This window comes from Gallus gallus, chromosome 1 (assembly GCF_016699485.2).
Source record: "Gallus gallus isolate bGalGal1 chromosome 1, bGalGal1.mat.broiler.GRCg7b, whole genome shotgun sequence".
Lineage (NCBI taxonomy): Eukaryota > Metazoa > Chordata > Aves > Galliformes > Phasianidae > Gallus > Gallus gallus.
The window spans coordinates 25,029,271-25,045,888 of NC_052532.1; the positions used below are offsets into that span (position 1 = coordinate 25,029,271).

The 16,618-nt window shown below is 38.7% G+C and overlaps 1 protein-coding gene across 1 annotated transcript in view; it reads right to left on the bottom strand.

Annotated features, from left to right (window-relative positions):
- The window catches only part of CAPZA2 (capping actin protein of muscle Z-line alpha subunit 2), a 29,732-nt gene that overhangs the window by 2,778 nt on the left and 10,336 nt on the right, over window positions 1–16,618 (bottom strand). The window contains exons 2-9 of the mRNA NM_001004380.2: window positions 12,255–12,318; window positions 10,631–10,682; window positions 9,882–9,945; window positions 9,156–9,362; window positions 7,636–7,715; window positions 6,620–6,698; window positions 3,085–3,156; window positions 257–319 (exon numbers count right to left, since the gene is read on the bottom strand). Coding sequence (NP_001004380.1) covers window positions 257–319; window positions 3,085–3,156; window positions 6,620–6,698; window positions 7,636–7,715; window positions 9,156–9,362; window positions 9,882–9,945; window positions 10,631–10,682; window positions 12,255–12,318 — 681 coding nt within the window. The remainder of the gene's footprint in view (window positions 1–256; window positions 320–3,084; window positions 3,157–6,619; window positions 6,699–7,635; window positions 7,716–9,155; window positions 9,363–9,881; window positions 9,946–10,630; window positions 10,683–12,254; window positions 12,319–16,618) is intronic.

The following is a 16,618-nucleotide window of genomic DNA, read 5'->3' on the forward strand; positions in this document are numbered from 1 at the left end:
TGCTGATATTTAAACACATTAGGGACCTCAGAGATGCATCTTCTGCTCTCAAAAAATGGCATACTATTATTATGTAGGCGAGTGCAATCACCAAAAGGTTTGGAAAGGGAAGGTACATTTAACAGCAGCATGCAATCTATTTGTATTTGTTTGAAATGGCATTACCTTAGTATCGAGCTTGCAAATTGCAGAATAGCAGCTCTGGTTAAACGTATGATAATGTTTGATTCTGGGTACGGTGCTTTACCCAACCTACCTGATACTCATTTTCTGCAGCCTCCACAATTTTTATAAATTCCTTTGCTGTCTGGGCTTCATTCTAGACAAAGACAGAGTCTGAGTCAGGTTGGATGCACTGCATGGTTCTGTGACAACTGCTTACATTTTGTTTATTCCACTAATCACGAGAGATGTGCAGAAGACTCCACGATGACCATTTAGTGACTAACAAACAACTCAACTCAACACTCATCCAATAGGCATACGCCACATTCTTTCTTGTTACACCTTAATTAGTTGTGTGAGTTGAGAGCACAAACTAAAATTATGAGGAAACAAATCAACTAAGTACACAGCAGTACTGGTTTATTTACGTGTGCCACACTAGATTTAATCGTGGTAGGAAATGATGTTAAAAAATTAGAACATCTCAACTGGAACAAGCATAAAGATTATTGCAGAGCTCATTAAAATGCTTTGATTAAAAGCTCTGTTTTGATAAAAAGGCATGTGGAAAGAACAGCGTTTGTAAGTATGAAAATGCACACACAAGTCTCTGAACATCAGTACTTTGCTTGTTTTAACTTTAACACTATCAACATTTCATCTCCAGTGCAACTTAAAGAACATCAGCTACACAAACAATAACAAACAATAACAAAAAAGTTATTCGTCTCAAAATACTCTGAATTATGCAACTCAGCTGAGGCAGAAAACACAAATTATATGTAGCTTTCAAAAAACACTGAAGTAAACATTACAAAAATGAGGGTGCAACAACTCAACTTCCAAAATTCATCACGACTGATAGCAGTGTTTTGGTGCCTCATCCTTAGGCACATAAATTCTTATTTGTTTTCAAAATAAACAACAACCCTTCAGCCAATCTGAAGGCAAATGAGCTGAAGTGCTTGGAAGAGCTGTCAGGAAGGAAGGGAGTGTTCTCGAATTTAGAAACCTCCAACTTGGGTCTTGTGGACATTCCTGAGGGGACACCTGCAGCAGTGGTTGAAAAGGTAGACATGCTTTTGTCCCATGCGATCCCTTGTGCCTACGGAGGGTCAGTTGTTTGAGCTTAATTGCCACTGGCAACAGAAGTGCTAATGGGAGAGCAAGGCAGGACTGCATGGCTGGAGGAAAGCTATGGCAGGCTCAACTACAACTGCTTCAAAGTTTCAGAGAAACTGCATCTAACAGCTGTGAAAGTGCTCCCGAACGTGGCAAAAAGAGATGTAGGTGCTAGAGAGCAAGCAGAAGAGGACTACAGAATGAAAGGGCTTTGACTTTTCAGTGAAACGAGACGATGATTTCAAAGGGTATCAGAAAAATCAGGGAAAAAAAGTAACCCTCACTACAATTATTCACAGTTCCAGCAACAAGACAACTTTTCAGTTCTTCCTTTCACTTGTGCCCATTGCTGGTACAAAATTGCTTCTTTGCCAAACAACAAAAAAAGAAGGCATTAGGGCTCCTTTTATTCTACCTTTCTGCCTGTGTGAGATAAGAACCTCTACCCTCTATGAAGGCTTTAGCCATGGCTAAAAACTGGTAACCAGCAGCATACTCGCTTTTGTTCTATTAGGAGGCAGGAAGGTTATGTAAAAGATGTTCTACTCGTTGGTCTTCTGCCACTTTACTACACTGCAGAACAGGATTAAGTTACTTCCAATAGAAAGAGAAGCAAAAGCTACTGAAATGAGACCTTCTCCCAGACAGCTCCTCCTGAAACACCTCTTAGTTGAATGGAAGACTAAACAGATCCATTTGCTTAGGGGGTCAAAAGTAATTTTATATCTACAGCTCCAGAAGTGTTATCTCTTGGCACCACAGTCTGCCATTCTCTATGCTGCTATTGCATCTGAAAAGCAAACAAGCCTTGCTTTATATTAATGAACAATGTTCTCTATTGATGAACTAAGCTTTTGAGACCCACAGGGTCACTACTAGTCATTAGCTTTAAAATACTTCTAATGGTCACGTTTAAAATCCCGCTTTACCAGTTTAACTTCACTGGCTTAAATTTTCTTATAGAACACCCCTGGAGGAAAATCTTACTGCCTATAAATACCACTTCCAGTAAGCAAGAAGATTATAACTTCAAAAGTAGCATCCCATTTTGCAATAATACCAACTCCTAAAGGATACATCTGCCACTATTTCCAAACAAATTTTATTTCAACCCTGTGCTCCTCGATGCTACAAGTATCCACTTGGAAAGGAAAAAAAAAAACTTCAGAAGTGTTAATACTTCTCAAGCTGAAGCATCTCTGAAAGGGCTTTTTGTATGGAAAACCATGACGTTGAAAGCACTAGTTACAGATAAGGAGGAAACGAAGGAAAAGTACTCACTACTGCTTCTCAACTGGCAGCATTTGCTTCCTAGTTTTTAGAATATGATTACTTTGCCACGAAGAAAGCAGTACTAGAGGTGATCTCCTAGAAGCTACGCTAATAAAGTGGATTACTGTAACTCAAACCTTCTTCATACTCAGAAATTCAATCTATAAAACACTCTGCATACTGAAATTTAAATACAACACAGGTGTAGAAAGACAGCAAGCTGATTAAAACTACAAAGTGAGTTTAGCTTATACAAGCCACATGCAAGCACATGTTAATTTAAAAATGTTTTGATTAAACATGAACTACATGTAATTGTAGTAATTTAAAATTATTAAATGTAGTTGTAATGTAAAAGTAGAAAATATTACATATAAAATATTCACGGATTAGAATATTCATTCTTATTCACACAGGAAAGAAAAACTGGTCCTCACATTTCTAAGTTCTTTTTTAAGTTAGCCTCTGTTTTTACATCAAAAAGTCACTTCAGTGTACACACAAAAGTCTCTAAAGTTCACTTACAGACACCGTTAGAGAATCCTGTATGTCTTTATGGCTCACAAGCTGAACATTACCATCTTCATAATAGTGAACCTACAGAAAATTAGACAAAAACTCATTAAATATTACAGAATGTCATCACACAGGAAAATCAAAATGTTGCAGAAATTAAATACTTTTGGAAAGGCAACAGTGAAGAAGCTACTAAACTACTCTTAAAATATTTTGGTGCTGATCTGCCTCAAGTACTATTTCATGCAAAGAAGTTTGGGCTTTGATTAACAACAAGAAATAGAAGACTTGCTACTTATGTGATAACTTTACTAAAAATTCTTCAAGTGGTAAAGATATATTTAACATGAGAACAGCTCTGGCAAGGCTTCAGGATACAATGAAGTTCCTTTCTTTCCAGCTTGGCTCAATCTGTGTGCTAGGAATCACGCAACAATAGGCTTCCCTTTCTTCACCTGCCTGCTTTTGGTATCTCCCTCTGTTAGGTACGGCTCAAAACAAATCCAGGTACGCATGTAGGCAAAGGAGCTCTTCAGTACAAAGTTTGACAAAATCAGGTAGTAAGGCAGAATGAAATCTATTTACAATTGGAATGTCAAATCTACAAACAGCTTCCTTGCATATCCTGCAGGAGGAGGTAAGTGGTAAAACTACTCAAGCTAACTTTAGTTCTTCTAAATTCAGTTGGGAAGGAGAGAAGGATCTGAAAACATTCAGGTTCTAATGTAACTATTAACGGACTTAAAAAAAACAGAAGCATATATGAAATTACGTGTAATCATTCACAATAACTGATACAAAAGAGTTATGCAACTCTGACATGTAAACAGGTATCTTTAAAGATGCTTCTATAATTTTGATCAAGTCAACTCAATCGTTGTAACTGATGTTATGAGAAATACAAGCAATTATGCCTCACCCTGCTAAGCAAGATAACATTTGAATTTGGTGATTAATGCACAATACTATGATTTTATATACATTATGATCATGCCATATGCAAGAGGCCCTCACTTTTACACAAAGTAAAGAGAGAACATGACACAGCAAGACAGCTATACCTAAGCACAAGAAGTATTTCCCATAAGAGAAAGTATTATTTCGTAAGATTGTGTTTTATTATTTTGCTTACTGGCAAATACTTGTTTTCCAACAACAGATATCCTAAGTATAAGATTAGATTATTTTCAAATGAAATATCACAGGCTGAAACTTCTATCAGCCTTTTTCAATCCAGTTTCTCGGAGGTGAGAAGTGCAGAACTATGAGCCCTTCCAATGAAACAAGAGAACCCTGTGAGGTATAATCTGGCCTTCTCTGTCATGATCCATTAGAAAGGGCTCAAATCTCCCTTGTGCTCTAAAGCCAACATCAGCACAAGTATCTGCCTAACCAAGTCACATTCTTAGCAAGCATCCAGACCTAAAAATTTAACAGGGATGAAGAGTCAAATCTAATCCTGAGATTTCTTACGTCAAGTGAAATCTGAGAGGTAACTGTTCTGTACTATACCTCACTGCTGACATCCTTCTAGAATGCTACATCTGGGTTCAGAAGACTACAAGAAGGATGATGTTTATGAACAGAACCTCTTGGAAAGGTTAACTAAGAAGGGATGAGAATAACAGATTATCTAACAGATAAAATCAGTAACCAACACACTCAGCAATTATTTTCCATGCACAGCTAGAGCATGTCAAGCACCAAAGGCACTTAGGTTTTACTAAAAGACTGCTGCTGCACAGTATTCACCTCGTGTAATTAAAAGAAAATTGAAACTGAAAGAGGTTAAGGCAGTTAAGATTCCCCAATATTAGAATGTATTAATAGAACAAGAAAAAAAAGGATGGGATCCTATATGTGACCTAAAGAATAAATAAGACACCAGAACAGACACAGGTGGTGCTGGAATTTCCCCCAAGGTACTTAAAAAGATCTTATCAGAACCATGGCGATGGCAGCATTGTTGTAATAAAGGCTCCCCAATCGACTAAGGTCATAGTAAGTTTATAATCCAGAAGCTTGTTTCACTCTTTAAAATGAACTAAAGCACTCAAGGTACTTCTATACACATTGCAGAAATTAGACAAAATTTCTAAAACTTTGAAACAGAATTCAGCATCCCCCATTGAAATAGGAATGTCCTAAGCAAGCAAAAAGCTCAAACTTCTAATTGCTTCCCAAAACACACACTTTAATAAACAGAAATAATGTCCCGATTAATTATGCAAGATAGTCATAAAGGACAAAATCAGCTTGAGATGCACATTTAACTCAATTCCCTGGTCGCGCTACTTTCTGTTGTCATTTAATCCAGCAGGCAGCTGAGCATCACACAGCTGTTTGCTCACAGATTTCCCAGAATGAAGTAAACGCCTGCTTGTTCTGGAGAACCTCCTAGACATTTAACCAGAAGCGAATGCTGTGGACACAATACGTGTTTATTGCGAGATGGATTTAAGTGACAGTTTATTTGGATTCTTCCAAAGCCTTAACAGGTCTATAAGTTACTTAAGGTGCTTACTATGACCACCTTGATGTAACAACATAGTAACAGCTGTCCACACTTTGAATATCATCCTAGCTGTTACAGAAGTTGACACGAAGTGGGAAAGCAGATTCAGGCCCCTGCTTGGGTAGATCTGAACACAGCTGCCACAGTCCAGAAGAACATACTAAGTTTCACTCTGAGAATCTTTTGGAAGGTGCATCTTCCTTCTGAAATCAAGTCACTGAGCAGTAAGGTCAGTGCAAAATTTACTGAGGGTGCAGAAAGAGCAGGAAAAGAGAACTTGGCTTACATCTTGTAAAAGAAAAAAAAATGGCAAAAAAAAAAACAAACAAACCAAAAAGCCCTCCTACACCGAAAGGCAGACTGCAGTAAGATTCTAGTCCCTGATCCCAGAACTGTTTTAATAACCTCCTGTAAAATATGTGCACACATTCCAGGGAACCAATCCAGAAAGCCAAGTTCGCCTGCCTACCGCATGACAGTCAGACTTGCTTGTTTCAAGAATTCTGCATTCCTGCTTGGAAAACACATTTCGGAGTGCCTTACAGTCAGCAGAAAGGGAAAATTCTTCACGAAGGAGATGTAAATTCAAAAATGTCAGATAATAGAATGACTCAAACCAAAGCTTTCTATCTTTGTAACCAACAAGGTGGGTAACGTGGAAAAAACAGCTACCGTCACCTAAGAAGAAAAAAATCCCTCCTTCAGAAAGGGACTACCCTCAAGAAGCTTCTCTGTGTCATGTGGAATTCAAGTTTCTACTGGCTCACTGTACAGGAAATAGGTATAAAACTGAAATAGTTTATATTTCCCATCCAAGATGAACACATCTTCCCAAGCCCTCAGAATCATTATGTTATTTTGCAAGGATCAGGCAAATACGCAGTTTAAGTGGCTAACACTTAACTAAATTGTTCTCTCTCTTTGGCTTCCTGGGCTCCCCAATTCTCTTGGAATATTTAATACATTGGCCTAAGTCTCTCCTGATAACTGATACTTCATTCATCAGGATACAGTTGAGGATAAGCATACCTGAATTTTCAAGATGCCAGCCACTTGAGTGGTTGAAGGGGAGATTGTAAACTTCCATTCTGACCTCCAACGGCCATTCCTTTCAAAAATAAAAATTAAAAACAAACAGATTTCACCTCATTAGTTAAGGGGAAAAAAACCCAACAAAATATACAACTGTCAGTCAAAAGAAAAGAACAAAATACCCAGTAGAACTATACATGCACAATATCTTTCAAATCATAAATATTCAGCCCATAACCAGTCATGAGGAAAACATTTTCCTGGAATACTTATCCTAGGATTTGGATGAAGACCAAGGACATTTATTAGTAAGGAGCTTTTAACAACAGGACTTAGCTTCTGAAAATATCTAAAGGCTTTAGTGTTCTTTCCTTCTTTATTACTAGACAAATATAACTTTTTTTTTCTTTTCAGGACCCAGAAAAATTGCTGAATTGGCCAAATCCATACTTGACAGCAGACTACCAAAGCCTTGAAGGAAGGGAACCTTAAAGTAGCAAGACCACCCGCTAGTGCTCAAACTCTAACTAGATCTTTCAGCTCTTCTACGATTTCTATTCCAGGGTAACTTGTTTCCATACAGTAGGAACAAATTCAATAATCTTGCATAATTGCTTAAAGGAGTTCCAAACATCTGAATAGCAGTATAGGGAGACTGTAGTGTCATCTGATTTCTTCTCTGTAAATCAGGCATTTTGTTTTAGCTAGGAGGTTAGTGGGTTAGAAGGTTAGTACATCAAAGCTGTGTTAGGATGGTACTGTGGCCATGTCTTGATTTCTGCTTTGCCTGCACTTAAAGAAGGAAGTTTCAATACTCCGAGATCCAATTCTACCACAGCTAGGTGTACATTCCAGAGCTCTCAACGATTTCTATAGTACAGGCAGAAAGGCCTGAGGAAGCATGAATGGTGTACATGCACTTTCTCTGACCTTAGGATAATCAGTATAATGCCAATAGTGCAGTTGCTCAGTACGCTGTATTTTACTGTATTTGTATCCATATAAAAACTTACCAAAAATTTTTTGCTTGGAACTGATGGCTCTCTATGCATGCAATAATGGTTTGCTGTCCATCAATTGTTTTACCATACACCTTAGTTAGAGATGAAAAAAGCAGAGTTAACATTGCAGCTATCTTGTTCAAACTGCTTAGTGATATCCAGTCCTAGCATATATTCCTATTAACTGTAAAATTCTATTTTACAATCAGTATGATTCTTATATAATACTCAGTACATAAAACATGATTATATATTAAAAAGAAGAAAAGTAAGATTAGAAAATCTAGAGGTCGAGTATTTCAAGCTGTATATACTGCAAAGGCTTTTGTTGTTGGTTTTGTTTTTTCAACTAGAAATTTCAAGCATACATACTGTCATGGCAGTCATTGCTACCACAAGAGTTTGAGACACCAGTTACTCTGTAATTAAAAAGTGATTCAAGCCTTTATAGATTATTGCTAAAGTGATAAAAACGTAGCTTCAGTTCTCTGCTTTGCTGTGCTCCCTAAAAACAAACAAATAGTATAGAAGTTGTCTTGATGAAAGTGCAATCTGCTTTTCTTTATAGAAACTTGGGCACTCATCTGACTGTATAGGAATCCAATTTACCACGTTACATCAGCAAACGAATATTCATTTCTTTACTAGATTAGTTTTCCATCAGGTTCATACATAGCCCAGGACAGCTATCCATAGATCAGCTTGCCAAACTTAAAATAGTTACAGTAAATCAAATGCTACTGAAGTCTTATTTCAAGAAGGCGCAGAACCCAGTGATGCTGGTGGTAAGAACACAGCATTTTTATCTACAGGACAAGTGATGGAGAGAAAACAGTTTGCTTTACTGACAGTTTAGTCAGTAAACCAAACCAAGGCAGGTATTTGTATCTTATGGAATATTTGTTTATTTGTTTATTTTATATTTTTATTTATTTTTAAGTGATCTACCAGGTATCCAGAATCAATGAGGCCAATCTGCAGTCATCTACAGAAGGTCTTAATGCTTTAAGAAACTTAAACAAAACTTTAGAGTTGAGATTGAAGCCTTTTCTACAAAAGGATTAAAATATAAATATAACCTGTAGTAACCATCTGTTGGTAATTGCTGAAAATTAAACATTCTTTACAGTTGAAACCAACTGTGCTCCTGATTCACCAAGAATTAGTTACAATTTCATTTTAAGTCTTCATCTAAAGGGGCTACCCAATACTGACACATAAGGAAGTGGAATAAAATGAATGTACATAACTTTTTTTATTGACCTGATGTTAGGAATTTAATTTGTAGACATTCACAGAAACCAAATTAAGATTAGACATCATATATTTTAAAAAGGCACATTCCTGAAGTAGAAAATCCAGTCTACAGAGCCATCTACAATACCTTCAGCAGTGACACTGGTATTACTCTGCTCTTTTTCCTCACACTTTTCACAGAATATGGTAAAGGATGACAGCACTAATGAGAGCAGTATTTTTAATTTTTATTTTTAATTCTATGCTATGCAGTGGTTGGATAATTCAGTACTTACCGTGCATACACCATTTGGGTAGTGTTCTTTCACATACGCTTTCATTGCTGTTTCAACTGAATTTCTCCAGGATTCTATGGCATTTTCAACTTCATGGGGCCTGGGATCAGTAGCCTCCTTTCTCAAGTGATCAAATTTAAAAGAAATCTTGTTCTTGGGATCCAAAAATTTTCCATTTCCCAAATCACCATGTTCTGTTATCAAAACCTGTAGTGTGAAATTTTAGTTAATTGTATTAGTATAAAATAAAGAAGGAAAAAAATATCATGCCAAATTGTACAATTGTACATTACAGTGCACGCAACTGAAGATTCCTCAAAGAGTCACATTTTAAACAAAATATGCACATATATCAGGGGAGGAAGAGGCTAACAGGAAGCACTGACACAGAATCAAAATCCAGATGGATTGATCAAAATCCTCTTACTGAAATAAAAAATGCAATTAGAAGTTCTTCTCTATTGTCTATAAAGGCTTCAAGGAGTACAGGCAAACAGCTTCTACAGCTCCGAATCAGGCCTAACTGAATGCAGGACAAAATAACACAAAATGAAATTGCAAGCTCTTCAGATGCTTTATATGATTAACTTACTAAACTGGTACCATTGGTGGGCAACAGCATCTATATTTTAGAAGAGAAGACGTATTTCCTTTCCTTTGCTTTCCAAGGTATGTTCCAATACCAGAACATCTTTAAAGATGTGAGGAATGTCATTGTATCCATACCTGCTCATCGTAACCGTCAATTTTTACAGGAGTAAACTGGTCCAAGTTGTACTGTGCAAACGCACTACGAGAGGAAAAAAAACACCAAAAACCTGCATCAGACACGATCTTTTTTCCTTAGTAGATGTAAGAGACTTAAAACAATAGCTAATGATGATAAAAGAAAAATTATCTTACTGCCTCATTATTTAGCAGGCCCTAAAATGTGGGCTCACCTTGATTCGCTCGGCACTGATGTTGCTATTCCAATCATTACACAATGATTCACATTCAAAAGTAACTTCATACAGACACTTCAGCTTTACAGTAACCCACAGAAAGCGAAAGAACAGAAAATATAAATTCCCCTGAGCTCCTTCCTATTCAATCAGACATCTCTATTCTGACAGTGGAAATCAAATCTGGCATAAAATACAGTAGACATAATGTTTTCATATAAAAGAAGGGTCTTTCTTACTTCTACAGGTCTAGTGTCTGCAACATTTACCAATAAACAGAAAGCAAAATGCAAAGATGTGGAGACAAATTCCAAAATCCAGGTCTCCCATTTCAAAAGCAGCTGCTCTAACTCATTAGGATAAAACACTGATTTCTTTGCTGCCAAAATGTTCTATCTTAATCAAAGATGCACAACGCTCACAACAGGGTTTTATTTGCAAAAGCATCTTTTTAAACAAATCACTTACTGCCAGGGGAAGTCTTACTGAACTGACTTTTATGCAACCGAGTACATGGCAGCTGGTACTTACTGGGCTGCTCCTTCCCTGAGAAGATTGTCATTATTAAGCAGCAACCGAACATCTGAAAGGAGATGTTTAGAACACAGAAGTATATTTAATCCAAAGATTTGTACCAATCACATAACAAATGGCAACAAACTATCCAAAACAATTACAACTCAAACCATCATCCTGTAACCTGTTAGTAACTAGGCAGGAAAATCCATTGCTTCATATTTTCTAATTTTGACTGAACTAAATGAGAAAAGCATTACAGAGATGGGATTCCTTCCAATGCAATCTGCCAAGAAGATACAAGCCATACCCTGTAGGCTTTGTGACAGCTCAAGGAATTTGTTAAACTAGTTTTTAGGGAGATTTTACGTGTGAACAGCATACAATTCAAGTTCACTTTTAAGAGATAAACTACAAAAACTCTTGCACAGTATTGATGGTAGTGGTAAATTTAAGTCAACAAATACCACCATATAGATATATATATATATTATCATCCCATAATAGTTGAAGCATTTCTCTATATTAAAAAAAAAAAACCAGAGATTTTAGGTTTAAAGATTTCTCCCCTACCCCACCCTCTTCAAGGAGTAAGTCTGAACTGCATGTAAATGCTTTTGATATGTAGCACTCTAACACTCAAGTCTTTGGACATTTACGATCAAATGCACTGTTATGTGTCATCATCAAACATGCAGCTGCATTACTGTGCAGGGAGCTGTAACTACAAACTGGCTTAAAAGCAGTTTTAGCAGCACTGTGAGAAGAAACTGTATTTGCTTTCAGAGATCTGGGCTGCCAAGCTGCTCACCAGCCATTCATTTCACAAGTACACTACAAGCTAAGCTCAGATCTTAATTACCTACTCGTACTTTAACTGAAGAACAAAATACTTCTCATTACATTCCTTAACAAATTTAAGCTCCTGCCACTCATTAGAAGTTTAGTGTACTCACCTTAATTCCTTATCTAAATAGCAACTGAGTTATGGTAGGCTACAGCTACCAATGTACACCTTCCTACACTTTGTGTATGCCCATACACATTGGCACAGGACAAATGCAACAAGTTTTAAAGAAAAATAACATCTCAGATAAAGTTTAGGAATTAATAGCAGAGGGAAACTAATTTCAAGTCTCACTACAGCTTACCTATGTATAGGTAAAATGTAGGATGCCATAATTTAAGGGTTAAAAATGTTTGCAGGGTATTAATACTCCTTCCACACTTTAAGCAGTATCCCTTTGTATATTCAAGGTTAACTATTCAACATGATATTCAAAGGGCCATTTTAATTTGAGTTAGTTTGATTTCTGTTGAAAAACATAATCGTAAGATGCTGAAGTAGGAGTGTGTGCCTTGTAAAAGAACACAGCTGTTAAACCATGGCTGAACAGAAACACAAACAAGGTTCATGCATCACAAAGAGACGTGGTACTTCCTCACTATTGCATTTAAACTCCAAGCTGCCTTATGACTGCAAAGCTTATATGCCATGCTACAGAACCAGGACTGTAAAGCTCTTACAGCAAGTGAGCTCCTGAAAAAACTAAGCTACATGAAATTTGGGAGAGTAACCAGGAATACGCTTTTGGGTACAGATGCCTTAAATGAAAACATGCAGCAGAAAGACACTTACCATTGAAAACCTCATTGAATTCCCCAGGAGGAGCATGAATTATGAATTTTGCTGCTATACGCACCTAAAAGACAAAAAATTATGTGGTTTTATAAAGTCGTAATTATTTCTATTCACATCAATCATGGAAAGCTGGATAACTTCAATGCCCAGACGTGAAAATGCACTATTCCTGTTTCATTGATTCATTCACACTGGACTGCTCTTTTTCAGAAACAGAAAATGAAGTTCCATCTCAGCGGGACAGAGATGGTTACAGGTGATAGAACCAGAAGGAGACAGAAGTTAAAAAACATCCCACAAAACAAAACAACACAACTCCCCACCCCAAAGAAAAACACCTGAGAACCTCAAGCCATTACCTTCCGACATAATGCTTTTTGCACAAAAAACACAGCAGAGGTCAGCACTTGCACTCAAAGTACACACACCTGCCCTGGCTTTCTCTCTACCTGTGCTTGCACAAGCACTTATACAACTGCGCAGTGAGCAAAACCAGAAAGGTAATCCTTCTTTTCTGCAGAGCAGCTCCCTGAGCTGGCTTACTGCACCGCACAGCTGCAGACGTGCTTGCCAAAGGAACACAAAGCTGCTTTCTTCACTATGGAACAACCAACCTGAAAACGTCTCAAGCACTACGTACTAATACAGCGTCCCTCTGCTGACTGATTTTCATTCATTCTTGTTTTCCCCTTTGAGCTGTTAAGAACACCCAGAACAAATAAACAAAAGGTGGATTCCTAACTTGACAAGAGTTCCTACTCTTCGTAATTTACAATTATCTAAGTTGAGGATACATTCAAGGCTGTCTCTCATCTTTGTCGTGATATTGCAATACAAATCCAGCGATACTACCTGAGCAATATTTCCCATTTCTAACACCTTCAATTACGGTTGTGTGGGATAAAGACACAGGAGATGCAGTTTCTGCACTGTTTGGTCTTTCTGTTTGAAATTAAGAAGTCTGTGAAGCATGTACTTTACTGACAAATACCTAAACAACCACAAAACGCCTTACATTTAGACATTTATGGGTATATGAAACTGAGGAAGTAACCGTCCTAGCCTGCATGAGCTCCCGAATTGACCTGTAAGTATCTATCATTATCCACGTTGATAATAAAGCCAGTGCTCAGTCAGGTTCCCGTCATCTCCCGGAGAGGTGGTTCAAGCTCTGAGTGCCCTGAGAAAGCACTTGGCTGCTGCCTCATCAGTGGAGTTCAAACTCAAGCAGACCCGAACGACTCGCCCAAGCGGCTTCCTGCTCACTGCGAGTCAGAGCTGCTAATGGAAATGAAAAGGCTGCCAGGTCTCAGCTTTCTCAATTGAATGCCGTGTTTTGGATTGCTGACAGCCTTTATCTGCTGCTTCAAATGCACACATCAGAACTCCTCTTTGCACGTAAACACACATTTTGCATTATACTGAGATAAATGCCACAGGGCTTACTCTTTCATCCAAAGAGACACAGCAGGTAGGTGGGAGTGCCTTGTTTTATGGCAGCTTATTAAAGCACTCGCCCAGATAAACCCAACTGCCTTCTTTGACACAAAGGAATTTAATCTCATTTACATAAGCCAGAGTTTACCCCAGCCAGCAGACTGGGTGCTTCTCCCAAGTGAAGGCACAAAGGCACACTCCACCCCTCTGCAGGATCAGGGGCACCCTGCACAGCGTGTAGTTCAATGCTCAGTCCAAACCAATGCCAAGCACAGACACACAGCTAAGGAACTGCGTTAGCGGGCTGCTCCAGATGGGGAAGGGCAAGGTGGGCTCCGGGCACTACTACCAGGGCATTTTAATCAAGTGGCCAATTAACAGAGCCTGGGATTAGGCTGGACGTTGGGCTCACACCGAGGAGCAGCTATGCAGGTGCGCTGAATGAGGGGACAGTCTGCAGGTTCTGACTCGACTCCAGAACACAGGCAGGTCTGCTCACCCTGGGCATGGCCAGGCCAGCTCTGGGCACGCTCAGAGGTGAGACTTTCAGAGACAGCCTGAGCTCTGAAGCACACGGTGCAGTGTGGGGCTGGGCACCTGCTAACTATGCAAGATTAAGGAAAACTCGGATGCTCAAACTGCACTCTAAATAACCATGTGCTTTAAACTGCAAATATGTGCAACATCAGACAGGAAATCTGCATTCCAACCCAAGTAATACCTTGTTTGCAGCTGTTCTGGTAATGCTACATTGATTTTGCTCTTCTTCTTCTTCTTTTTTTTTTTTTTTTTTTTGTTTCCAGTACAAACTGTTTTTCTTCTCACTGTCAGATTTGCTGTAGTATGAATAATATCCACTCAGAAGAAATCAATAGTAACACATGTTTCCTCAGGACAGACTAAGCAAGATATTGCTTTCAATGAACATTGAGTAGTAAATTAAATTCCTCAGTATGACCCTCTTCAGTGCAGCAATTCATCACAGATCCCACTTTCTAAAGCACAAATAATCACAGATGTGCAAATCAATTAGTGTAAGGTACACTCATGCCTGCAGAAGCCAGAAACCTGCTGTCTATCAGTCAGCTGCTCTCTGTATTTCACTAAGCTACCTATGCAGATGGAGCCCTATTACAGGTAATCCACCTCTTTTTTCAGTAGTTAAACCAAATTAACTTATTACCAATACTTATCCAGTATTCTTATCTAACACGCAAGACCTGGAGATCCCTGAGGGATTCTTTATTGCCAGAGAGTTCTTCCCAAAAGCCACGCTCTCAAGGCCTGCTCTGTGCCCCAAAGCCAGACTAACACCAAAGGAGAAATGAATGCGCTCCCCCGTGCCTCACCGAGCTGAACATCTCCCCCTTTTGGCAACAAGAAGCCACTGGCTCAGCTACCACCCCAGGAAGCACGAGTTACAACACCGAAGCAGAGCAACTAAAAAGTGGTGCTTTTGGACAAATAATTAAAAACAAAGAAAGAAAAAAGGGATAGAGACACAGCAATAGTATGTTACTTGTAACACGCAGCGATAAGCTAAGGAACCTCAAGTGCAACACAGTACAGATAGGGAGTCAGGGCTTTCTTTAAACCCTACTGAGATGCGTGACAGTTGTCAGCAATGCCGGATATTTGAGACACCGAGACTCTTAAAACTGGTCGGATCTGATATAACAGTCAGACACAAAGAACACAGCATTTTAAAGTCTAAGGGACAAACACTTTTCATTCAAGAGAAGCGCAGGCTGGCACAAAGTGCAGGCACTTCATACGAACAGCAGCGAGAAGCAAAAATCCAGGTTATAACTGAGCAGTCCTTTAGAATCTCCAATAGCCACAGCTGGGACAATACATTACATTTCTCAACTTGTTACTCTGTTTTTTCCCAAAACATCATCGAAAGCATTAAGGCAATGGCTTCCCGCTGTAGTTTCCAACATTAGATTTACAGTCACTGCTTTAGTGAGGAGTCTGCAGAACAGCTTGCAAGAAATTGCCAACTTCTGAAGTTCTCATGGTCAATGGTTCACAAAAAACAACTCTTGTGGGCAGCTTTTACCACCATTCTTTGCATTCAAGTGAACACTTATTGCATTTAACTAACTGAATGAGCAAAACCAATCTAAATACATCTTCCTAAAGGCTTCTGTGACTTGCTGCAGCTCTGAGGATTAATTTGGACAAGCGATACACACACTGTAAGGGAAAGCAACTTCTTAAGCATTAAGAGAAGCATTCCCTGCTGCAGATGCTCTCTAATTTCCTCATATAGATGAGAGTTAACAGTGCAGACCGAAAGGCAGTCTGTGATCGGTAGGTAAGAGTCAGTGAGGCTGAATCTCTCAATGTAAGTGAAAGCAAATACTGCCCAGCACATCAGTTAAAAGCTGTTGGATTTGTACGTAGAAAATGACTGCAGCTAAGGTAAAAATTCAGATTGAGGAGATAAAGGGAGGAGAAAAGGATAGCTTTGTTGTATGCAACAAGCACGGCTATCGGGCCATACTTTGTCCTGTTAGAGATTAAAGCAATTTTATATAAACAAGTACCCAAATTCAGGTATGTCAGTATCTGCAGTTTGTTCAGATTATACGAGGACAAAGCAGTCATTTACTGAACAGTGTTTTGCTTTCATCCTTTTGCCTTTGTTTCCAGTGCAATCTCTCCCAAGGCACGCCATCACTCAGGTACACAGGCAAATCCTCCTTGTCCACCTTTTCCACGCTGAACCACCATGAAGTTTGTTTTATTTTGAAGTCACACACAGTGACTTAAAATGCCCCCAGACCACTCTTCCTGTTTCTGGCAAATCGGAAGCTGACATTGGTTGAAAAAGCCCAACCTTCTGTGCTGCATGTGCCTATATATGGCCATGAACACACACTCAGACAGGCAGGGCTCTCACCACGCCATGCTACAGT